The sequence below is a fragment of the Bos grunniens genome, chromosome 4 (genome assembly GCF_055505025.1).
Source record: "Bos grunniens cultivar Pamir isolate PY7600 chromosome 4, Bosgru_T2T1.0, whole genome shotgun sequence".
Classification (NCBI taxonomy): Eukaryota; Metazoa; Chordata; class Mammalia; order Artiodactyla; family Bovidae; genus Bos; species Bos grunniens.
Genome location: NC_141168.1, coordinates 43,398,690 through 43,424,426, shown reverse-complemented (window position 1 = coordinate 43,424,426; position 25,737 = coordinate 43,398,690). Strand labels below are relative to the sequence as shown.

General features: G+C 43.9%; 1 protein-coding gene across 4 annotated transcripts in view; it reads right to left on the bottom strand.

Moving 5' to 3' along the window:
• The window catches only part of OGDH (oxoglutarate dehydrogenase), a 67,197-nt gene extending 45,227 nt beyond the window's left edge, over positions 1–21,970 (bottom strand). For all 4 annotated transcript variants that reach the window (XM_086396133.1, XM_086396135.1, XM_086396132.1 and 1 more), the window contains exons 1-2: positions 21,944–21,970; positions 8,551–8,801 (exon numbers count right to left, since the gene is read on the bottom strand). In XM_086396133.1, the coding sequence (XP_086252259.1) occupies positions 8,551–8,772 (222 nt within the window). In that variant the 5' untranslated portion in view covers positions 8,773–8,801; positions 21,944–21,970. The remainder of the gene's footprint in view (positions 1–8,550; positions 8,802–21,943) is intronic.
• Positions 21,971–25,737: the final 3,767 nt, after the last annotated feature.

The window sequence follows — 25,737 nt, the reverse complement described above, 5'->3', positions numbered from 1 at the left end:
CTGCTGCCTGCCCACTCGTGGGGGCCTGGGAGCCCCAGTCTTGCCCCCTGCAGGCTGGGCAAGGGTGCAAGTCCCTTCAGCTGTCTGCCTGATTCCTTGCCTATAAAAGTATGGAGCATGGACTACTTAGGACAGCCCTGTATTTGTGTAGCATTTTACACCCTTAAACTGTGGGTATACTAATATTTGTTCAAGAAACTGATGATCAAAGCTTAACCCTAGTGTTACTGATGCTTCTTCTCGCTGCTCAATCCTGTGACTCTGCATGCTGGACTGAACAGACTGCTTTCTCTTGTCCAAAGTCCCCTTCTGATGCAACTCCTGCTGCCACCCTGCCGCCCCCTCCCTCACTACGGAACAATCCTCACCCTCCCGCGCTAGGCGCCCTGGTACGGAACATGATGTCACCTAATAGCCGCCACCACCCTATGCTGGGCTCTTTGCCAAGGACCCTGACGTAAAACCGCCCCGGGCAGTGGGTGCGGGAGCTTCTGGCCACCTCTTGGATGGACCAAACCCCAGGCTCAAAGGCCACCACAACTGATAAATGAATGACGGCCAGGTCTGGACGTCAGACCCCAGCGCTGTCACAAACAACCGTTTCACTGTGTTCTGATGCTGACAATGTGTTTTAACTGCCACAAACATGAGATTCAGGGGAACAAGTGACCAGGGAAAACTCATGCATGGCCAAACAAGGGTTTGGCGGGTTCAGGCTAATTCAGTCAAATAAATGGACAGGCAGTGGCTCCGATACTTTGGCCACCTGATGCAGAGACCTGACTCACTGGAAAAGACCCCGATGCTGGGAAAGACTGAAGGCAGAAGAAGGGGACGACACAGGAGGAGATGGTTGGATGGCATCACTGACTTGATGGACATGAGTTTGAGTAAGCTCTGGAAGTTGGTGATGGACAGGGAAGCCTGGCGTGCTACAGTCCATGGGGTCACAGAGTTGGGACACAACTGAGCGACTGAACTGAACTGAGTGGCTCCTGGAGCCACAGATGGTCACCCATGACTTGCTGGCCAACAGATACGGCTCAAGGATCCCAGTGCCCTGGAGAGTGTGGGCACCTCTCCGAGGCTGTCTCCCTAGTCACCCCACACAGGGCTTCTCCAGCTTAGAAAGTGTACATTAATTCCTAAGCACCCAGCTTTCTGTGCACACCAGCCCAACTACTGTATGGAGCCAAATGATTCATGTCTCTGCACTGGGCAGTGTCTACCACCCTCCTGGTGTGCGCCATCTGTGCTAACTGCTGGGCTCCATGCCTTTTCTGAAAACACCACGTGTGACTTCCTAACATCCTGAAGAGACGCTGCCCAGGGTGAGGGGAAGAGGAGGCCCTTGGTGGACAGCCACAGGACCTCCACCAAAGGTCTGTGCTTCAGAGCTAAGCAGTCTTAAAAGCCATGCACAATGCTGGGCTTCAGACCCCTCCGACCAAGGCAGGGCCTTGTTCAAACCATCCCCAGCTGAGGACGGGCAGAGCCATGCCCCGACCCAGCTCACTGCCTACAACCATGTCTAGGAGGAACCAGGATCTGGGCCTGCCAGACCCTTCACCACAGAACTATTTCTATAGTTAAAACCAGGGGCTCTGCTTGGGGATTCCTCAACCACAGAAGTCAAGTGAATTGTGCTTGATTAGAGCAACACTTTGTTTTTAAAACCAGTGCTGTACAGGCGAGAGAACATCTCCAGACAAGTTCTTCTATCTTCTCTCTGTATCTGTGTGTGGGTAAAATGTCAATAAACACACAGGATTAGCAAAGAAAAGCCGTCCTGGCTTAGTCCTAAGTGCTGATGGGGAATGATGCTTCCTGAGTTTCTGACCCAGACTAAGGGTGGTGGCCCCATCATATCATTATAGAAAGCACTGTGGTAAGCTGCTCAGCGGCCACACATCCTTCCAGGTCCACACAAAGGCCCCCTGAAGTGGTTGTGAGGCTCCTTCATTGGAGGCGTGTCCCTGGGGACTGACCCAAGATTTGTTTTGATCACAGCCATGGGTAGGAGTGGCAGTGTGTAAGTTCTGGGTGGGGCATCCAAGGCCAGCAGGCTCTTCTCCCCTCCCCTCCCCTCTCAGAAATACGCTGAGCCCTGTGAGGCGGTCACTCTGGTCCCTGGATGACGGCAGGGCCTGGCGAATAGTTAGCACCAAATGCCAGATGTGAGGAGGTCCTTTGTGGGGCTGCAGCCTAGCTGAACCACAGCTGCACGGGAGCTGGGAACCAGGAGAAAGACTTCGTTGGTGGTGTTTTGAGTTGCTAGCTTTTAGGGTTATTTATTTCATGAACACTCACAGGAACTAGATTTTTATTGCAGGAAAATATTATATGCAGGACATCTGTGACCACTCTCATGAGCAGTCTTCCTGGGATTCCTCAGCAAGTGAGCGCCCATGCCCTCTGCCTGGCTGGCTGCAGCCAACAGTGCATTCTGTCAACTCAGCGTCACAACTTCCAAGGGCAGCCATGTGGGACCACACGCACATCTGATCCCCCGTGCGCCTACTGGGCATCCCACCTGGAGGACCCAGTCCAGCGAAACCAAGCCTCGGGCCCAGAGAGAACTGTGTGTCTGTGAGTCATGACCACTTAGAGAGAAGGCCCTAAACTTACAACCTGCTCGCAGACAGCAGAACCCAGAGCCTGGCAGACGCTCAGTGGGGTCTGGCACAGATGGAACAGGAAGAGCCAGTGGCCTAGAGGCTCTGAGCTGATGCTGATCACCAACCACCACAGCTCCTTTCTGGGAAAAGCCCCAAAGGATCCCTCCTTCTGACAATGTTTCCTTCCTTCCTTCCTCAGAAAGGAGGCGCCAGGAGAGTGGCTGGGGTGGAGCTCGCCACTCCCTTCTCAAGAGCAGACCCAGCCCCAAGGATGACGCTCCTTTCTTGCTTCTGATGTTCTCCTTCCCCTTGCGGTCACTTTGGATCCCTCTGCAGTTATCACTGACATTTAAAAACCCACTATTTTTGCTTAGCATACAGTATGAAAGGGTAATCATTAAAAAGTCATGCTCCCAAAGATGCAGCATGCTTTTATTCCAAGTCTGCCCTCCTCTCGCTGCAGGCTCAGCTTTGTCAGCGCCCGATGCCCTCACCCTCTTCCAACTGCCAAGGGGTCCACGTCCCCACAGCGCTTCACAAAATAAGCAAACACTCCTCTGCTTGACCCCTGGGGCCTCTCAACACATGTCGCAGCCCAAACTTTTGGTTTTCACGTACTGCCTTTGGCTCCAGGCACCGAGCCCCGCAGGACCCTCTCCAGTGCTCACTGAGTGCCCCCCGACCCTCTGTCCCTCTGCAGTGCCTTTCCTGGGCACAGGCACACTGTCCCTGGTCAGGCCTATTCCTTACCGTTCAAAGTTCAGTATGACTGGCACTTCCCTTCAGAAGCTGGTGGGGTTTACCCTGTGCTCTAACTGTGCTTTGCTTATAGAATTTTTACAGGCCTGCAAGCTAGAGGGCCCTGAATGCTCACACCTCCTGACAGCAACTCAGTCCTCCAAAAAACATTGTCACGAGCTGCAAACTGCCACACACGTAAAGTGAAGGTGCTGCTTCATGACCCCTACACTTTTCAAAGGTGCAAATTTTATTTCCCTGATCGCATAAACACAAATCCTTTAAGAGTAAAACACCATACTGGAGTTTTACTGGAGTTAGGGAAGATATTCTTAGCGGTTTAGTTGATTTAACACAAAAAGTCACCAGGGTTGAGATTCCTCCTGATGTAGGAAGCTCAGTATGGAGAAACTTCAAAATGCAATTGAACAGCCTTGTTCACTGAAAGCCCATTAAGCATACCATGTGCGTATTTTTCTCCAAGGCCAGCAGAGAACTAGAGAGCACCATGGCTGTTTTTAAAGTGCAGCCACGGCAGTTTCAAGCGGCAGGATGAAAAGGAATGGTGTCACTGCATACTGTGGATGACACATATCTGTTTCTGCTTTGCTTGTCTGGTTCAATTACAGAAAATTACAGGATTGTGTTTCATAAGCAGAGAAGAAAGAAGAACAGCGTGGGCCTGAAGGGCGGCGTGGCCAAGTTCAAAGACGTGGGACCGAGAGCCTGGAATTCGCACCTCAAGTCCCTAAGAGGTCCTGTTGTGACCATGCGAGACAAGAAAGCTGTTATTACTCTTGGCGGCAGGCTGGCAAAAGGCAGGAGAGGAAATGGACTCAGTTAGCAGTGGAGGAAGACAGGCTTTCAGGAAGTGGGCAGAGGTCACTCAGAAGGCTAGGCAGGGGAAGCAAGCTCTAACGGACAAAGGACAACGTGCCAGCCCAATCAAAAGGGGCAGGGAGGGCACCACAGGGAGGAGAAGGCACAGGGCCTGAGCCTGGGTCCTCCCAGGCAGGGCTGACACCACATGATGCCTGTGGGTGGGGTCCTCTGAGGGTTCAGCAGCTCTCAGTTACCTGTTTGTCTAAAACACTAACAAGGACAATATGGCTTTGATTCTGTATTTTAGATGTAATTAAAAATAAGACGTCACAATCTGACTTATCCCCAACATGGCCAAGACCTAATGAGTGGGGGTTTTGCATGCTGACAGACCAAGCCTGGCTGAAGGTTCCTAAAAGGTTCGTGTAGTTAGATTTACTTGACAATGTGTTTAATACTGAAGTGCAGAGGCTGGACTGTAGAAAACGATGGGGAAGAGATGGCTGTCCAGGAAAGGACCACACCAAAGGACAGGAAGACAAGAGTACAAAGGCAGATCCAGGGCCGATCAGGTAACTGGGCACAGAGGTGCAGGGAGTGCCCGGGGGCTTTGCACCCCTGAACTGCTCGATTACTACAAACATAACTTTCATAATTAGACATCTAGAAACAAAAGTCTTCTTTAAAAAGAGGGATAAGACAAAACTATAAAGAAAATTATAAAGTCAAAAATGAAATACACACTGAGAATCAGACTACAGTATTAGAGAATTACCTTGCTAGTTTGTTAGATATGGTTAAGAAACCATTCCCTTGTTAGAGTCACTCAGGTACATTTATGACAGAAATAATAATGGTTTGAGATTTGCCTTAATAAACACAAGTGGGAAGTATTTTACAAAACAAACCAACAAACAGAGAAATAAGCAGGGAAGGAGTAGATTTTTAAGGTCTGGCAAACTGTAGAGAGATGCTGAAGCTGGGCACTGGGTCTCCTCGTGGAGGTTCACCTTATCTCCTGTCAACTGGGGGGGAAAGCACAATGTTAGAGTTGTGAGTTACATTTTATTTGGAGCAAAATGAGGACTATAGCCAGGGAGTCAGCATTTCATATAGCTCTGAGGAACTGCTCCAAGGAGGTTGGGGGGTGGTCAGGATATTCGTAATTTTGGTGAAGGGAGAGTATATGCAACCAAGCACTTCTTCTTTGCAGAAGGCTGATCTAATCTTGTGAAGGTTACTGCTAATCACAAGGAGTAGATGTCACTATGAAGGAATTTAGTGCTTTTCTAGATATGAGGAGATGAAAGAACTGGGTTCATAAAATCTTCCCTGGAAAATAATCTAACTACCTGAAGACCTGTCCTGCCAGTTTTTTCCAGAGCCCAGAGCGCCTGCTTTCTGACCTCCTCCTTGAACTCCTTTCAAGCGGTGTTAAAGGTTAGCGGCTGCAGAGGTTCATAATTTGATCTTTGGAAAGGTAGATAGCAAGTGTGAATTTGCAGTTGACACTCTTACTACATGTTTGACAGGTCATAAAAAGTTTAAGAAATAACAGGAGAGCAGAGAGGCAGAGATGCTAAATGTGTTCTGTTTCTGCTGAAAAAAGTCCAGTCCTAGCAGCTCCCCCGTGAGCCTTCTGCAAATGGAGGGAAGAGCACAGCAACTGAACCAGCTCTCAGGCAGGGAGTCTGATATCCCCTATCTGACGCAGAAACGAGAGATCAGAAAGATGATCAACCCAAATCTTAAAAGCTAATTTTCTTTATATCTCCCTATTTTTTTCTAACACAGACCAAAATAAAGCATTTTTAACAAAGTCAACAATTTCCAAGATCTTCTGTGTGTCATAGATGCCTCTGAAAATCTGAGCAAAGCTCTGGAACATCTCCATCAAAAAGTAAGCACATATCAGTTACTGGGCCTAATTCAATGTGGAGAGGTGATCAAGTCCACTTTGCTGGGAACCCCGAGAAGGGGCACTGCCGCTGTGAATGTCCACTGATTTACACCATCCTGCCCCTCTCCCTCTAGGATACGCTGAGTCCCCAGAGAACCTGACAACAGAAATCAGCAGATGAAATCCGGCCCAAAGATGCCAACCTGCATGTATTCTCTTATTAAATTACAAAGTCCTTTTTGGAGATCCTTTCCCCACACCCCTGGAGAGTCTCAAAGAGGTGCTTGCTCTGACCAGTGGAGCCCGAGGAACCAACCCTCGCTCTAGACCCTTCCTCAGAAGGCTGCCTCAGTTTCATCAGTAGTCCTCTCACTGTGCTGTCCTCACTCTAGGACAGATGGACTCCGTGACTATTCCACCCAGCCTGAGAGCCCCCAAGTGCTTCCCAGTCATCACATGCTACCTTTCTTGATGCTATGTGATAAAAATACTTTTCAAGAATTGGTGGGGGGGGGGAAAAAAGAATTAGTGCAGCAAAGAGCATTTTTAGGGTGGTGAAAATACTCTGTATAATATATTGTAACGGTGATGTAATACATAATACATGTCATTATGTATTTGTTCAAAACCACAAATGCACACCACCAAGAGTGAACCCTGGTGTAGACTATGGGCTTTCAGTAATGATGACATGTCAGTGCAGGTTCATCAATTATATCAAACATAAGTCTGGTGGGGAATGTTGATGGTGTGGGAGGTTCCATGTATAGGAGCAAGGAGTGAGTATATAGCGTATCTCTGTACCTACCCCCCAATTCTGCTGTAAACCTAAAACTCCTCTAAAGAGCAAATCTTAAAAAAAACTTTTAAGCAATAATAACAGTAATGATATTAACACAAATACTAATAATGGTGACAGTCACTGTGATGGTTGCTGCTCCACTTTTCAGAGCTCTGCATCGCAGAGTGGTGTGCTTCTTCTCTGCAACCCATTCCTGTGACGCAGGGCATCCATACACGGACACCCCCAAGCCTAGATCCGTATTATCTCCTAAGAGCTCATTCCAGTGCTATTCCCCCCTAAACTAAATAGAACTTAAGAAAACTTGTTTGGTTCTACAAAGAGGTTACATCTGAGAAAAGGAAGGTGAGGGACAGCCTGGACATGAGACGAAAGTCTGACTCTAAAACCTCTGGGCTAAGTTTATTTGAAAGAGAACCTTGCAGCAACTGTCCTCAGAAACTGCTAATATCTGACGTCACTGGCAGGGCCAGTTTTATAGGGCACTTCTTTCTGGGTAGTCCACTTGTCTACCATCTTGGGAGACACACCCCCGATCTCCTCCCATAGGAAACCAGATTTCACCTTGCTCATGGAGCAATGCAGCTTCCAGGCTGCCATGAAAACAGGGAAGGAAAAGACCTGGCTAGATGTCCTCCTTTGCCGGGCAAGGAGGTTCAGACCAAGAGGTGGCATTATCATACCAAGAGCCCTGATAAAACAGGGCTGGGGGCTCCCGCAGTCACACAAACATATCCAATCCTAAATGTCACTAACACTTTAGGGTAAAGGGTAAAGATTATACTCGAAGGCCTGACAGAAGCAGGCTGCTTTCTGAAGACAAATCCCTACAATTCACAAGGAAGGAAGAGGCCAGATCAACAGAGATGGCAGCCAGCCTCTGATGGGCACTTCCTCTGTGTAGACCCTGAACACCTCGCATATACTGTCTCCTCAGATCTTCCCACACCCTGCAAATGGGCCACAAGGAGCTAAGCAGCTTGGGGACCCACCCTTTAGCACCTGTACTGGGCCAGCTTCCTGACCTGAAAGCCAAGAAACAGTTATCAAAACTCATAAATATCACTGGCCAAAATGCTCTGAAGAAGTTCTGCCATCAAGCATGCTCTGTATCAAGTAACCACATGAAGGGAGAGGTTCTAAGGAACAGCCTCATACGTCAACACAGAGAAATTAGAAGGAAGCCTTCACAGAATTTACTTTTAAATACAGGAGAGGGACATAAACATGCTGATCTAAAATGTCATTTGTAGAGAAATCTCATGAGATGGTTTTCAGGTGTTCCGAGGACAGTGGGATGGACAAGCTTCCTGAAGGTCCTTCCTTCCGTGCGCTTCCGCCGTCCTGCAGCAGCCTTGGTGACGTCCTGGGAGTGGTGCAAGTGGTTCGTCACCTCCGTGGGGGTTTAACACGTTGGCTGTTCCAGGGAGCAAGGCCTTGAGCGTGCCGCACATGGAGAGAGGGAAATGCCCCTCCAGAGAAGGTGGCTCCTGTTGGGCCTGGGCTGACGGTCGAGTTGGGTTGATGCAAAGAACTCGAGTCGGTGGGGCTTCTAGCCGCCTGCCTAACTTTCTTCTTGAGGGTCCTTAGAACACATGCACTTACCTGGACGGCCAGCCACCACCGGCCAAGACTCCAAACACGAAGACACCTGCTCCTTTGAGCCTTACCTTGTGTACACTTTTGGGGTTTTCCAACCAAGCATAGTACATTTCCTCCACATAGTTCGAACTAGTCCCGCTGAGGAAAGGCTCTGCAGCAACGGGGGCAGTATAGCACCGTATCTGCCCAAACGTCCTAGCTGCTGCTGGTCTGTTTTGTGAAAATGTCTTCACAGTCTGGGAAGCCGTTAACGGCCTCAACTTAGCAGCACAAGTCCTTAAGTGAAACATTCTTGTCCTGATGTCTCTCTCACGACTGTCTGCACCAAAAAAAAGAAAGAGAAGTTAGAAAGCGCGTTTTAGCAGACAAGCCTACTGGGGGGAAAACCTCTCAGACTCTGGCTGGAGGAGAAAGAGTCTGTAAATGCACGTGTGGCTGTGTGTTCTGCTTGAGAGAGCACGGCAGAGCACGAGGTAGTCAAGTGGACCAACCTTCTACATACAGGGCCTGCACTCAATATGGGGAGGCAAGAGCACAGCTGCAGAGGTCATGGTCTTCACTTGCAAGTTTTGATCTAGGTTGAGGGCTATGATATATCATGACAGGGGCGCTTCCCTGATGGCTCAGCAGTAAAGAACCTGCCTGCAATGTAGGAGATGCACGTTCGATCCCGGAAGTCAGGAAGATCCCTTGGAGCAGGAAATGGCAACCCACTCTAGTATTTTTGCCTGGGAAATCCCATGGACAGAGGAGACTGGTAGATCCCCACAGTCCATGGGGATCGCAAAGAATTAAGACATGACTGAGCACATATAAATTTATATGTTGTGTAAAACAACTATAGGAAAAGGCAACAAGGATGAATTAAGGATTAGGTTAGTATTAATTGCAAAAGGAGAAATACTTTCTAATCTATCCGGAGATTACTGAGCCCTGATGGACTCTTGGTATTCTGGAGAACACAGAAACACTGGGGAAATATTTTGCTCACCCTCAAATAATTCATCTTTGAGCAGAAGAAAAAAATATATTAAAAATAATTACAGCAAAAGCACTGAGCACCTGAGAGGCACATAAAATACCAACAAAACTCCCTGGGAGAACCCACTTCTCCTAAGTGCTCCTTTCCAGCAGCCAGGAAAGTTTGGGGAAGGGCACAGACAATAGGGAGGCCTTCGCTCTGAAGAGGAGGGGAAGGCAAGGATTTATAAGAATCAGTAGGAAGAAAGATCAGACAGATGGAAAAGTTTGAAAAACACAGGGGAGGAGCAAGAATTGTCTTGGCCGGCTGGAGGAATGGACTAGCTGGATGGCCAAGGGTCCGGATGCCACATTTCCTAAAACTGGAGCCAGGAGAGGGCCAACAAGGGAGGCAGGGGGCTCTGAAAGACAAAGGTATGGACAGCAGTGACCACAGAAAAGTCCACCTACCTCGCACTACTCTACAGTCAGTAGCTTGACCTGTTAGGACTCTTCCAAACCCACCAGCTCCCTCAAGGCGGGCATTAGCTCTTCTGCTTTATAGGTCACCTTTCTGAGTTTGTTTACACTTTCCCCAAGGTTGAATGGATCTTGAGTTTGATGGTTGTAATTTTACTAAATATAATATATAACTCTAACTACACTATCCACTTTACAAAAGCAGCTGATGCACCCACTAGACCATGAAAGAGTTTAGACTGTCTGGGTTGGGAAGATCCCCTGGAGGAGGGCATGGAACCCACTCCAGTATTCTTCCTGGAGAATCCCCATGGGCAGAGGAGCCTGGCGGGGCTACAGTCCATAGCATCACACAGAGTTGGACACGAATGAAGTGACTAAGCAGCTGCAGCGGAGGGTCTTGAACCACTTCCAATCATGTGTAAGCATTCAGATGCCTCTGGAAGGGGACAAGGACACTGTGCTGCTTCTCTTCCCATAAAAATCCCAGCTGCCCAATGGTCTCTTCCAGTCATAGCAAAACAGACTGGGGAAGGGGAGGGGAGCCGTTGGGCAGAAGTGAGGCTCACCATAGCCCTCTGCCCTGGGAAGTGGTGACTGATGGTCTAATAAACGATTGGCCTTAAAGCAAGTGCCCTGACTGTAAAGTGGGAATCACACCTCACCTCCACTCCTGCCTGAAGGAAATCCAAGCTTTAAGACAGGTTGAGAATTACCCAGAAATAAATGTTACATAAACTATCCTCTACATCGTTTGTAAGAACCCCTTCTCTTGACCCAAATATGATCAGGATATGCATAAAGGACACTGGCCTGTTTGGCTGCTTGAAAAAGACAGGTCAGCAAAAGTAGAATTTCAAAGCTAAACAACAAACAAAAACTTGCCCCTTAAAAATTAAATGCAATCTTTAGGATACTATCTTAACTCCTTTTTTAAAAAAAACCTTAAGTAACTTCAGTAGTTCTTCCTACTGCCAACTCTATTCCAATTTTCTCAGCTATTAAGTTTAAGGCTGACAAAAAGCTATCAAAGACACTGATGGCAAAAATACTATGACCGTTGCTTTTCACATTAATTAAAAAAAAAAAAACTCAGGCCGACACTCATCTGTTTCCTCCAACGTCATTATTATCTGCTGCTGCTGCTGCTAAGTTGCTTCAGTCATGTCCAACTCTGTGCGATCCCATAGATGGAAGCCAACCAGGCTCCCCCATCCCTGGGATTCTCCAGGCAAGATTGGGAGTGGGTTGCCATTTCCTTCTCCAATCACTATTATCTAGGCAGCTTGAAATACTCTGAGTTGAAGTATTCTCCTAGAACACAGCAGTATCATCACCTCCATTAACAGTCATTATTCAGTTGCTGCAATACCCAATTAACAGGCATCGCACTGACAAGTACGAAACTGTTCATCTCTTCTTTCTAAAGCAGTCCTTCCAATACGATACAGTAAACAAACCACGTTACTGAGTTATCTACAGTCGTAAAATCTGACAAACAGCTCAGTGCTGCCCAGCATAATTACTAACAATCTTCAAACTTCCCTTAAGATGACTCATATGAGTCATAGGAAAACTTTGCCTTCAGCAGACAGCTCAACATCCCCCTGCCTCCACTCCAGGATGACCAGGAACAGCTGTTCCCTATCTGCAATCTGAGAGACCCACAGAGCAGACATCAGGTATACATTTCAGATTCTGGAAGGTTCGGATTCCATCCTTCCAATTCCAGAGTCAACATTAAGAATAGTGCATTTCTGGTAGGAATGCTGAACCGTTCAAACACTTTCATGAAAGCTTTGAGTTGTTAAAAAAGCCCAAGTGTTCTGACTTGTGGTTGAGAACAATATTTCTACTTGATAGGGTGCCAAATATTCTTAGTGGGGAAAGAACAGTCTTTTCAACAGATGATGCCAGGGCAACCGGAAATCCACATGTGAAAAAATGATTTTGGACCCCTGTTTTACACCATACACAAAATTAACTCAAAATGGATCAAAGACCTACATGCAAGAGCTGACACTGTAAGACTCTTAGAAGGTTTCTAACTTTCAAAATGGAGTAAATCTCCAGAACCTTGAGTCAAACAATGTGCCTTAGGACACCAAAAGTACAAACAACAACAACAAATTGGACTTCATCAAAATAAAAACTTCAGTGTTTCAAAGTGAAAGTCGCTCAGTCGTGTACAACTCTTTGTGACCCCATAGACCAGGCCAAAATAGTGGAGTGGGTAGCCTTTTCCTTCTCCAGGGGATATTCCCAACCCAGGGATCAAACACAGGTCTCCCGCACTGCAGGTGGATTCTCTACCAGCTGAGCCAGAAGGGAAGTGCCTAGTGCTTCAAAGGACACCATCAAAAAAGGCAGTCTAAAAAGGAATATATGCAAATTATACAGCTAATAAGGCACATGCATGCAGAATATTAAGAACTCATGACTCAAAAATGTAAATATAACTCTATAATGAAAAGTAACCCAATCAAAAAAACTGCCAAAGGATACAAATAGACATTTTTCAAAAGAAGACACACCAACGATCAGTAAGAATGTTAAAACATACCCAATATCATTAGTCATAAGGCAAAAAAAAAAATTGCAAATCAAAATCACAACAAGATAGGACTTCAGGCCCACTAGACTGGATATAATCAATACAATCAAGTGTTGGAGAGAACAGAAGAATTAGAACCCTCATACAATCCGAGTGGGAGTGTAAACTGGTGCAGCCACTTTGGAAAACAGTTTCTCAAAAAGTTAAACATAGAATTACCATGTGATCAGCAACTCCACTGCTAGGTATACAACCAAGAAAAACAAAAACATATGTCCACACAAGCCCTTGTACACAGATGTTCACTGCAGCATTATTCATACTAGCCAAAAAGTGGAAAAATTCAGAATGTGATAGAGCCATACTATGTAATAGAACTAAGCAATAAAAAGGAATGAAATACCAATACATCCTGCAACACAGATGACCTTTGAATATATTAAGTGAAAACAGTCATTCACACACAAAAAACACAATATTGTATGACTTCATGTATATGAAATGTTCAGAACAAGCAAATTGATACAGACATAAAGCCCAGGGTTGGGGGCAGTAAGGATCAGACAGGACTGATGGGTATGGGCTTTCTGCATTGACAGGTGGATTTTTTTACCACTGAGCCATCAGGAAAGCCCAGGTATGGGTTTTTTGGGGGAAGGGGGAGATGAAAATATTCTAAAACTAGATTATGCTGATGGCTTCACGACATTATGGTATACTGTAAGACATTAAACTGTACAGTTTAAATGGGTGAATTATATGGTATATGAATTATACCTCAATAAAGTTTTTTTTTAAATCTTTGTCAACAAATATGCCCAACCCTAAACTTCATTGATTCTTTTTTTGGCTACAAAGAATGGCATGCGAGATCCTAGTTCCCCAACTAGGGACTGAACCACTGCCCCTCTCCACCTCCATGCAATAGAAGTGTGGAGCCCCAACTGCTGGACCACCAGGGAAACCTCTCAATAAAGTTGTTTTTTAAAAAGTCTAAGGAGAAACACGAATCTGTCAATATCAATAAAGTACACAAAGTGACACTCTTTGTAACCGTTAATTTCAATACACAAGTATATAAATCTATACATTTGAGAAAAATAACATTAAAAAAAAAAGCAAAAACTAAAGCAAAATTTGTTTTTAAGGGTTAAGTGCTCTGCCCTTAGGAAAATAAAACAGAACTTTATCTGCGCCTAAACATTCCCCAGTTAGGCAGCACACACTTTACCCAAGGTCACCTCCCCATTCACAGGATGGGGAGATAAACTGACTCCTGACGTCTATGACCGTCATGCTGGCTAGGCAGAGGAGTAATCAGAGGTAAAAACAGCTTGGACAGTTTCTCAGGACATGAGTCTTTGAGGGAAAAGCACATGCATAGTTAAATAGTTGTTACCACTGTATGTTGCCTGAGAACCATTTTAAAAGTACAACTTACCTTGAAAGGCGGTTTTTTTTTGGCGGGGGGGGGGGCGCGTTTCAGACTCAAGATTCTCATAACAAGTCAAGAAAACAATGCTTGCTACATACCCACGGCTGTTACTCCAATATTCTAGCTTTAGCAGTGATACAAAGACATTAGGTACAGAGAGAGCACAAATACCAATTCTCTTTTACTGGCTGAGAATCTAAGGAGAATTCAACATCTTTCACCTGTGATGCCTCATCAACCATAAACTGAGAGGGAGGTAATGCAGGTTACTCTTAAACTGCAAAGGTATTTTGCCATCATTAGATGAGTGGTGGCTGAGCCTGCAGGGCAAACAAAGCAGAATGATCCTCACTATGTGAGCCTTAAATGTGCCACTTGATCTATGGTCAGTTTCCTCTGCCATAAAGTGAAGGGAACAATCAGTCCTGCTTTCTCAATGTCTTTTGTAACTATGATACAAAAATGAAAGTATTTTACACTTTAAAAATACTTTTATGACTAAAGGGCAATTTACCAGAAAAACAAAAAACCAACCAACCAGCCAAATAAACAAACAAAAAACAAGAAAAGCAATCCTGCAGCTAATGCTATCTCTTAAAAAAGCTGAAGTTTCCAAGGTAAACCTAAACAGAAGTAAACTTGGAGCGGGTAAGTGACCAGACTGTAAGGAAGGACTTCCACCTCTGAACCAGGAACCCTAAACAAGCTTCAGTGCACAGGCCTGAAGACTGAGCTGTCCTTCCCCAGACTGACACTGTTAGCAGAGGTGCCCTGACTGTGGTGATGCATGGTATAGGTAAGCTGGCATCTTTTAAAGGTGTTGGTTAAAGTACAAATTATTAAAATTTTATGAAAAGAAAGGGCAGTTGTCAATATTTATTAAAAACTTAAAAAGTATATACAGAACTTCTGTTTCCCACTACATGCAGCTAATAATAAGAGATGTTTCATTAAAAAAAAAAATCACGATTCTGAAAGGTGGAGAGGAGACAGACTGGGAAGGGATCTTGGGGCCCAGAGGACTCAGAATTGAGTTCTCATTTTCTTTTTGCCTCATATATTCCAGGCTAGGTGCTGAAGAAGTTGGCAACCCAGAAATACCAACTACTGTAGACTCAAAAAAAGCTGCAACGTAAGTCTGCCCTCTCAGGCCAGCAGACTGAGAATGGGGCAGTCTAGCAGGACAGGATATTTTTAGACAATAACCACTCTACTGCAACCAACCCCACAGAAAAATGGTGGCCCGCTCCCACTCCACCTGGTAGTATCAGAGAAGATCAGCGACTTTCATCCCCACCAGTGACAACGACCCCCTCCCCCCAACAACATTCGTACAGGCCAGGAGGGAGCCTGGATTTTACTGCCCAGAGGCACAAGGCAGGGTGGAATCACAAAGGTCTAACTGAGAAATTACCACACAGCAGTGACAAGGAATCCCTACCCACAGATACCAAGGAGGCCAGGTGAGGAGCCTCTGCCTCCACCCAGTAATAACCAGGCAGCACCTCCTATCCCCCCAGCAGTGTCAGAAGCCTGTTCTGTTGCGCTCACCAACACTAAGATGACACACATTAGAATAACGTGGCAAAGCTGTAGAAGAGCCAGCATCAATATGCTTCCACAAGCAACTATGAACATGCTTGAAACAAATGAAAATAGCCTCAGTAAAGAAAAAGAAGATATAGAGATGAACCAAATGGAAACTTCAGAACTGAAAATTACAATAACTAGCATAAAAAACCTGATAAACATGAACAAAAGGAATTTCCCATTCTGAACAAGAGGAAATAGACTGGGGGAAAAAAAACCAGGGCCTCAGGGACATGTGGGACTATAATAAAAGACCTAATGCTGCATATAAATGTCATCAGAATCTCATGAGGAGCAGAAAGGGGAAGGGGCTGAAAATGTATTCAAAAAAATAATGGCTGCAAACTTTCCAAATTTAGCAGAAGACATAAACTTACAGATTCAAGAACCTGAGAGAACCCCAAACAAAATAAACCCGAAGAAATACATTCCACGATACATCATAAGCTTTTGAAAACTACAAACAACTCAAATAGTATATTTCTCACCAGAAACTATGAAGGCCAAGAGAAAGTGGCACAACACTTTTCAAGTGCTGAAAGAAAATAACTGTTAATCCAGAGCCCTATAGCCAGCAAAAACATCCTTCAGGAAAAAGGGGGGAAATAAAGACCTTAGATGAAGAAAAACTAAAACAATTTATGGACAGAAGATTTATCTTAAATGAATGGCTAAATGAAATCCTATAAACAGAAAGTAAATGATAAAAGGAAAACTTGTAATATCATGAAGAAAGAAAGAACAAAAACAAAATATAGGTAAATATAATTTCCTTTCCTCTGCTGCTGCTGCTAAGTCGCTCCAGTCGTGTCCAACTCTGCGACCCCATAGATGGCAGCCCACCAGGCTCCCCCGTCCCTGGGATTCTCCAGGCAAGAACACTGGAGTGGGTTTCCCTTCCTCTAGAATCTTGTAAATGATGTGTAATGGATGAAGCAAAAATTACGACACACCTGATATGGTTCTAATGCTGTGTCTATAGAAGAATTATTTAAGACAATTTTAAGTGGAGTAGGATAAAGTGATGTAAACAGAGATATGGTTTCCATATTTCACTCAAAATGATAAAATGATGACACTAGTAGACTGTGATAAATTATGTACACACAATGCAATACCTAAAAATCCACTAAAAAAGCTACACAGATAACACTAAAAAAATACTACATGTAATTAAAAGTGGAATTTAAAAATGTGTTCAAGTTAAAAAAAGAAAAATGTGTTCAAGTAATCCACAAGGGGGCAAGAAAAAGAAAGCAGAGGAACAAAAAACAAAAAAGAAAATAAAGAATAAAATAGCAGATATAACTCCTAACATATCAATTATTACACTAAATGTAAATGATCTAAATATACCAGTTAGAGACAGGCAGAATGGATAAAACAACAGGATCTGATAATATAAGAAATTTCAAATATAACAATACAGGAAGCTTGGAAGTGTAAGGATGAAACATTATGTATCATACAAACATTAAGCAAATGAAAGCAGGAGTTTATTTCATCATCTAATACTACTACTATTATCAGACAAAATAGACATCAGAGCAAAGAAAATTACCAGAGATACTAATGACAAAAGATTAATCTACCAAGAAAATACAGCAATCTTAAATCTTAAAATATAGCTATCTTAAATCTATGTCATACCAAACAACATAACTGCAAAATATGTGAATCAAACTAATAAAAGTGAGTGGAGAAAAAAACAAATTTAAATTATAGTTGGAAACTTCAACTCCTCTTTCAACAAGAGACAGAAAAGCTAGATATGAGGTCAGCAAGGAAACCAAGAAACTCAAAAGTACAAACTACAACAACTTATCCAGTTTGAAATAGCTACTCAAGAAATTTCATGTGTAATTTAAAAGCTCCTGAGAAAACAGACTCTAGGAAATTTCCTGGCACTCCAGTGGTCAGGACTCTTTACTTCCACTGCTGGGGGCATGGGTTTAATCCCTGGTTGGAAACTTAGATCCACATGTGGCAATGCCAAAAACAAAACAAACAAAAAACAGTGCAATCTACCATACTGACAGGCTCGAAAAGAAAAACTGCATGCTCATATCAATAGATGCAGATAAGGCACTTGAGAAAATTCAACCACCAGGATAAAAACTCTCAGAAAACTAGGAATAAAAGGGAACTTTAACTTGATAGTAAGCCTCCACAAAAGCCTACAGCTAATACATACTACTTAATTGTGAAAGAGTGACTGCATCTTTTTAAAACTGGGAGCAATGTAAGGATGTCTACTTTCATCCCTACTATTCAATATACTACTGAGAACTGTAGCCAGTGCAATAAGCCAAAAAAAGGAATTAAAAGGCATACAGATCAGAAAATAAGAAATAAAACTACTACTATTTGCAGATCACATAATTGATTATCTATGTATAAAACTTTAAGGAACCTACAAAAACATTTATAGAATAAGTGAATTTGCAAGGTCATAGGATACAAGATAAATATATAAAAACCAACTGTATCTCTACAAACTATCAAAGGACATATGAAAAAGAATTTTTAAAAAGGAAACTGTAAGTCTAACAAAACGTGTACAAGGCTTGTATGCTAAAAACTACAAAATACCAATGAACAAAATAAAAAAACCTAAATAAATGAGAGACATACCTTGTTGGTGGACTGGAAGATTATCTCCAAATTGTTACACAACTCTAGCACAATTCCTATCAAAATCTCAGTTAGAATTTCTGTAGATAGAGGTAAGATTACTCTAAAATTTATAGGCAAAGGCAAAGGAATTAGATTAGCTGAGACAATAGTAGTGGGAAGAACCGATTTACTTAATTTCAAAATTATGTAACTTCAATAATCATATTGTATGGTACTGATGGTGAGACAGACAAAAAGACTGATGAAACACAACAGAGGACTCTAAAACAGACCCGCACAAGCACAACCAAGTGATATCTGGCAAAAATGTAAAAGCAATTCAGTGGAGGAAGAACAGTCTTCTCAACAAATGCTGCTAGTTGGATATTTATAGTGGAAGGAAAAAGAGAGAAAGAATAAACGGAAAAGAAAAGAAAGAAATCACTCAAGCTAGAATTCACACCTTATATAGAAATCAACTTGAAGTCGATTATAAATTTAAATGTACAACACAGAACTATAAAACTTATAGAGAAATATGTAACAGAAACAAGAGCGAGGTGGTCTTTAACTTGCTACTAAAAGCACAACCCAGAAAAAACAAAGTTCATAAACAGGACTTGACCAAAATTAAAAAAGTTTTTGCTCTCCAAAAGATCCCATTAAGAAGATGAAGACAAGCTACAGACAGGAGAAAATATCTGCAAACCACATATCCAACAAAGGACTAGAATGCTTAAGAAATTCTCAAAATGAAACATTAAAAACTGCAAATGATCCAATTACAAAATGGGCAAAAGATATGAATAGGTATTTCATGGAAGAGGCAAATAAACACATTCAGTATCACTAGCCATCAGGGAAATGCAAATTAAAACCACAATCACTACGCATCTATTAGAATGGCTAAAAATTTTTTAATGGTATTAAATGCTACCAAGAATATGGAGTAAGTGGGTCACAAACATTATTGGTGGGAATGTACAAGAAAAGTCTGTAATAGAATGTAACAGAAAAGTCTGTCTACTTTTAAAAAAACTAAACATGAAACCACCCTATGACCTAGTGATTACACTCCTGGGAATTTTTCTCAGAGAAATGAAAACTTCTGTTCACATAAAAACCTGTATGTATATATATATATATATATATATCCTATGTAAGAGTGCAATGTGGGGCTGTTCAACACAAACATAATAATGTACTTTTGTGAATGAGAGCTGGCATGTCAAATGCATTCTCTAGAAAGATAACTGGTGTAATATTAAGATTTGTTTTCTAAAGTTGATACTGTCGGTTATTTTTGTGAACAGCCTGATGTTTGGGACCTTTTTTTCTCAAAATAAAAAAGTCCTTATTAAACCAAGAATTTGAAGGAAAAAGAAACCCCAAAAACCTGTATATAAATGTTTACAACAGCTTAACAGTCAAAGAATGGAAACCACCCAGATGTCCTTCAATGACTGGAGACTTAAATCAACTGTGGTACACCAATAGCCTCGTACATCAATAGCATCAAAAGCATAAAAATGAACAAAACTACTGATATAGGCAACCACCTGCATGCATTTTCAGAGAATCATGCTTAGCGAAAAAAGCCAACCCTAAAAGGTTACATACTGTACGATTCTCCTTATGTAACATTCCTGACATGTCAAAACTATAGAAATGGAAAACAGATTAGTGGTTGCCAGGAGCTGAGGAACTGCAGGCAGGATGGAAGTGGGTACAGCCATAACAAGATAACAGGAGGGACCCTTGGCATGACAGAAAGGTTCTCTATCTTGACTGTCAATACCTGGTTGTGATATAGTTCTGAAGTTTTTGTAAAAATGTTATTTGAGAAAATGGGTAAAGGGACAGTGGGATCTCTCTGCACTATTTGTTATAATTGCATATAATTGATTTGCATGTACAATTTCTCAAAATTACAAAATTCTAGAATAAATTTCTCAGTAATTGTACAATTATTCCAAAGTAAAACTATCTAAAAATTTTAAAGAAGATGGTACAGTACTTTTCTCAAATGGGGCAGTAAGGAGTAAGGCTAATTAAAAGCAGATCTGATATACATAGATATATATGCAAGATACACATATAGCATGGTAAATATTGCACTTTTAATAAGCTGTGTGTTCAAATTCAAATGAAATCAACAGAAATTAATGTATTTCTGAAATTAAAGTTAGTCTTTAAAAGTAACTAAATTTTGGTGATGGCTGCTTACTATGAATACACTACAAACTAGTGAATTGTATACTTGAAAGAATGAACAGTATGGTACATGAATTATATCTCAATAAAGCTGTTTAAGGAAAAAAAAAGGTACTTGAAATGTGGAAAATGCTCTTCAAAATTTTATCAGGATACTCTAATCTTTCTTCAACTTTCAAAATCAGCTAATTTGCAAAGCTAGAATAAGTACTATGCATTTTCAGACCGTGAGGATCTTGCACAAAAAAACTGCAGTTTGACTACTGCACCTCTTGTTACAGTGCAAGCAAGACTTCATCCAGGCCGTTTATCCTTTTAAAGCTGCTCAGAGCCCAAACCTGGGAGTCAGCCTCTACTCCCTGCTTCAAAGTACAGGTAAAACAAAGCAGAGAAACCCCAGGACAAAAGAGAGTTCACACCTCAGGTCTGAGTCACCTCTCCTCTGTCATGGGTGAAGGGCAGAGAGAGCAAGTTCTTGTCTATACTCAGTGTCTCGCCACCAGTTTTCTACCAAGCTTCGTTACACAACTTACACTGACTCAGGTAGCCTTGCGAAAGGAAAAGGGTACACTAGTGTGTTCCTCGAGGAAACGCGCTTCATCTCAACATGAACTACCATATCCCTGGAAGAAAGAAGCGTACTGACTACAGTAGGGTACTGCAAGCTAGTCTGCCCATTAAGGGTGTTGCCCCCAGAGAGTTCACAGGGAGGATGGGTACTCTGGGTACTAAGCATGGAGGGATCCTGAGTATTTGGGCACTGAGCGCGCATGCAGCAGAGAAACCTGTCCATTAAGAGTGTCACCCTGAAGAGCACAGAGAATAGAAACGATGAGTGCTGAGTACAGTAAAGGTACTGAGGATAGTGGAGGTACTAAGTGCTGGAGGGTAATTCACTCAGGGTTCACCCCCGAAGAGCGCAGGGAGGATGGGTATGGGGGTACTGAATACACAGGATATTGTGGGCTAAGCCGCTCCTCAAGGGCGTCACCCCAAGGAACATAGGAAGGATGAGTACGACAGAGGAGTACTGCAAGACAGAGGGGTACTGCACAGTAATCTGTTCCTCAAAGGGTCGTCCCAGGGGCGAAGGGTCAGTCCGGACAGAAGCCGACCAGCGTCTTCGCGCTCTGGGAAAAACGAATGCCCACAATTCACAGCTGGTTCTTCAAGGGCGCGCCACCCTTCCAGCCGTCCAGGCGGGGAGAGGACACAGCCTGACGACTCCCACGTGACGCCTCCTCGACCTTGGGGGTCACCCCTGCCGCTGCGCCCGTTCCCTCACATCCGCCGCGCAGCCCACCCCTCTGCCCATCACAGCCAATGGCTTGCCGCTCCGCGCCCCGCGCGACCTCTGCGCTCGCCCGCACCCGCCAATCTCCGCCCGCCAGGAGGCGCCCCCTGCACCATTGGCTGCCACGTCCGTCTGTCAGGCTCCGTCCCACCCACCTCCCCCCGTCAGCCCCGCTCCAGCCAGCTCCACTCCCTGTCACCGGGGCGGCGGCGACAACGAGGGTGCGGCGGCCTTACCCCATGCCAAGACCCTCGCCGCCTGCCTGACCGGCGCGGAGCCTCCCAAATCCGGCGGGACCCAGCCGCCGCGCAAGCCTACCTGTCTCCGGCTCAGCTCCACCCGAATGAGGTGCCGACACCCCACTCCGGGGCACCAAACTCTCGGCCCCGCCTCAGCGTGTGGCGTCAGCACGCCGCCCCGCCCTAAGACGAGAGGGGCCGCCCCAACCTCGTGAGCGGAGTCTTGACGTCACAGAGTCGCGCCCACAACTCTGGTGGCTCGGCCTTGGGGCCGTAGTGTTAGCTCCGGGGTTGTAGCTTGCTTTTGGCACGTCGGGTCCTGACCGGCTTGCGTGACAGTTCTGAAAGGGGTCTGCATGTTGCTAAGTACTGTCTCCTGCAGTAAGCTGTCCGGAGTCCTTTGATGGAGAACTGACCTGGTATGTGATGTCAGAAACAAACCTTGGTCGGCAGTGCGCGCTTGAGGCGCCGCAGGCAGTGACCCACGGAGTGAGAACCAGGAAGTCCTAACCCTGACACTAGGTTTTCCCAAAGTAGGCAACGGGCTCGCGGGAGTCTTCACTTGGTACATGGATGGTTTATTATGCCATTTCATCGAATACCAAGTGGTCATCCGCTTTTAGATGTTATTTTACTTACTGCTGAGAAAGGGAAAGAACAAAAACACTTTTACTAGGACACCTCAATCGTAGATAGAGCACTATTTTCAAAATGTGGAGGACAAAAATCTCAATTTTGTTGAGATATGGTAAGTTGTAAGCAATCACATACAGAGAAAGTCCTTTCAGTTCTTCAGTCTTTATTAGCAAGGGAAAAGCCTCATTTAATGCTAAAGTGTCTTTAATTCCATTTTTTCTTCTTTCCCTTTTCTGACCAAGATAAAACAGGCTCACAACTTTTGGTGGACAATAATATACGTAGAAGTTACCTGGTCTTCCTGATTTGTGATAGGTTATCTTTGAGATATATGGCAAGTAATAGGTTTTCTGATTTACTGTAATGCTAAAATTTTTCTTTTGTAATAAAAATGTCCATTTTAAAACTATAGTAACTAGATACTAGTATGGGAAGGTGGCATCCAAATGACTGACAGGAGGGAAAGGCTGTTCCACACTGTCTTGAATTGTTCCTCCGTGTTTATTCCCCACAATTTAAAGGCAAGGACTGTGTCATGTGGCATAGCCAGGGATACTGGGGTGACAAAGGGCAGTCATCTGGTCATAGGGATCTGACCTTGAAAGCTCCATAGAGGACACAGGTGTCTGAATCTGGGCCGAAATTCAGACAGATTTTGCCACCTGCTGGCAAGTATGATACAGACTTGTAGCAAAATTTCTTCAGTGAAGTAAGTGAAAGTCGCTCAGTCCTGTCTGACTCTTTGGGACCCCATGGACTATACAATCCATGGAATTCTCCAGGCCAGAATACTGGCGTGGGTAGCCTTTCCCTTCTCCAGGGAATCTTCCCAACCCAGGGATCAAACCCAGGTCTACGGCATTGCACGCCGATTCTTTACCAGCTGAGCCACCAGGGAAGCCCACATTTCTAAAAGAGAAAAAGCAAAGTAGAGGTGGGCTTTTTTTTTGTTTTGTTTTTTGTTTTTTAAGTAGGGAGTAAGGGGCTTCCCTGAGGCTCATTAGTAAAGAATGAGCTTATTGCTCCTGCAGTTCAGGAGCCTCTGGTTCTATCCCTGGGTCAGGAAGATCCGCTGGAGGAGGAAATGGTAACCCATTCTGGTATTCTTGCCTGAAAAATCCCATAGACAGAGAAGCCTGGTGGGCTGCATTCCAGAGGGTTGCAAAGAGATGGATACAACTGAGTGACTGAACACACACACACACACATCAGTGCGTGCGAGAACAAAGTTAGGCTGATACGTGTTCTGAGGATTTGAAGACTAGGAGAAAGTGAAGGAACCAAGGAACAAACCAGTATTTTTTTTCTTTCTCTTTTTATTGTGGTAAAATATAAGAAAAAATTTGTCTTTTTAAAGTACAATTTAGTGGCATTAATCACTTTACAATGTTGTGCAAGCATAACCACTATCTATTTTACCATTCCAAAGAGAAATTCACAGGAAGCTGAGCGTGGTGCTCTGTGACAGCCTAGATGGGTGGGATCTGGGTGGGGAGTGGGGGGAGGTCCAAGAGGGAGAGGACATAGGTACGCATACAGCTGATCCATGTCATTGTATGGCAGAAACTAACAACATTGTAAAGCAATTATGCTCCAATTTAAAAAATAATAATAAAAGGAGAAATTCTGTAACCATTTAACAATAACTTCCCACCCCCTCCCTTCTTCCTTCTGAGTAGCTTCTATTATACTTTGTCTCTATAAACTTGATAACTCCATCTACCTCGTATACAGTATCATATGAGGTACTGTATATATCTCATACAGATAGTATTTGTCCTTTTATGTCTTGCTTATTTCACTTAGCATGTTTTCAATGTTCAGCCATACTATAGCATGAATCAAAATTTCTTTCCTTTTCATGGCAGAGTAATATTCTGTCTTATGGATATACTCTGCCTTGTCTATCCATTCATCAGTTGATGGACATTTGCTTTGTTTCTACCTTTCTGCTTTTGTGAATAGTGCTACTGTTACTGAACTAAACTTGGGTCTACTTGCGTGACTGGCAGCAAGACCAATCTACTGACACCAGTTTGTGGTGAAAGAAAATACAGTGTTTATTGCAAGGCCAAGCAAGGAAAAAAGGCAGCTTGTGCTCAAAAGATCAGAACTCCTCAATGGCTTTCAGGAAAGGTTTTGTTTGTTTTTTAAATTTTTATTCTTTATTTTTGGCTGTACCATGTGGCTTGCAGGATCCTAGTTCCCTGACTAGGGATTGAACCCATGACCCCAGTAATGAAAGTACAGAGTCCTGATCACTGGGCTGCCAGAGAATTCCCAGGGAAGTGTTTTGAAAGGCAACTTTAGGGGAGAGGGTCACAGGGTGCCTGGAGGACATTCTTCTGATTGGTTGGTGAAGTAACTAGGTGCTATTTCAGCAGTCGTCAGCCTTCTGGTTCCAGCTGGCCTGGGCTCTATGAGCTTGTGTTCAGTATGCAGTTAACGTCCTCCCCCTAGTGGGGGTTTTTGTATCTGCAAAACAACTCAAGGATATGGTTCAGAATACCATCTACAACTCTTGAGGAGGTCCTTGACTTTGTTTTATGGCTAAATTATTATTAATTTGCCTTGACTGTTTTCCTTTCTTTTTGCTTTTTCTCACTTCTCTGATTAAATTTGCTCTTTGGAACTTAGGGTAAGCTTAGGGGCTAAAGCTTATCTACAAACAAGAGACAGGGTAGGGCTTCCCTGGTGGCTCAGTGGTAAAGAATCCACCAGCCAGTGCAGAAGACATGGGTTAGATTCCTGGTCCAGGAAGATCCCACATGCCTATGTGCAACTAATATCCCACATGCCTATGTGCAACTAATATCCCACATGCCTATGGGCACATGGGAGCAACTAAACCCATGTGCCACAACTACTGAACATGTGCTCTAGAGCCTGTGAGCCATGACTACTGAGCCCGCATGCTACAACTACTGAAGCCTGCACGCCTTAGAGCTCATGCTCCTAACAAAAGAAGCCACTGCAATGAGAAATCCATGTACTACAACTATAGAAAAGCCTGCTCACCACAACTAGAGAAAAGCCTGAACAGCAATGAAGACCCAGCACAGCCAAAATTAAATAAAATTAAAATCATAAAAAAGAATACTGGATACTGGAGTCTGTCCCTGGAAAGTCCCACAGGGTCCTGCTTGGTTTCACTACAATGATCATTGGCTTACAAGTGTCTGTCAAGTACTTGTTTACAATTTTATTGGGTATTTCCTAGGAGCATAAGTGGTTGGT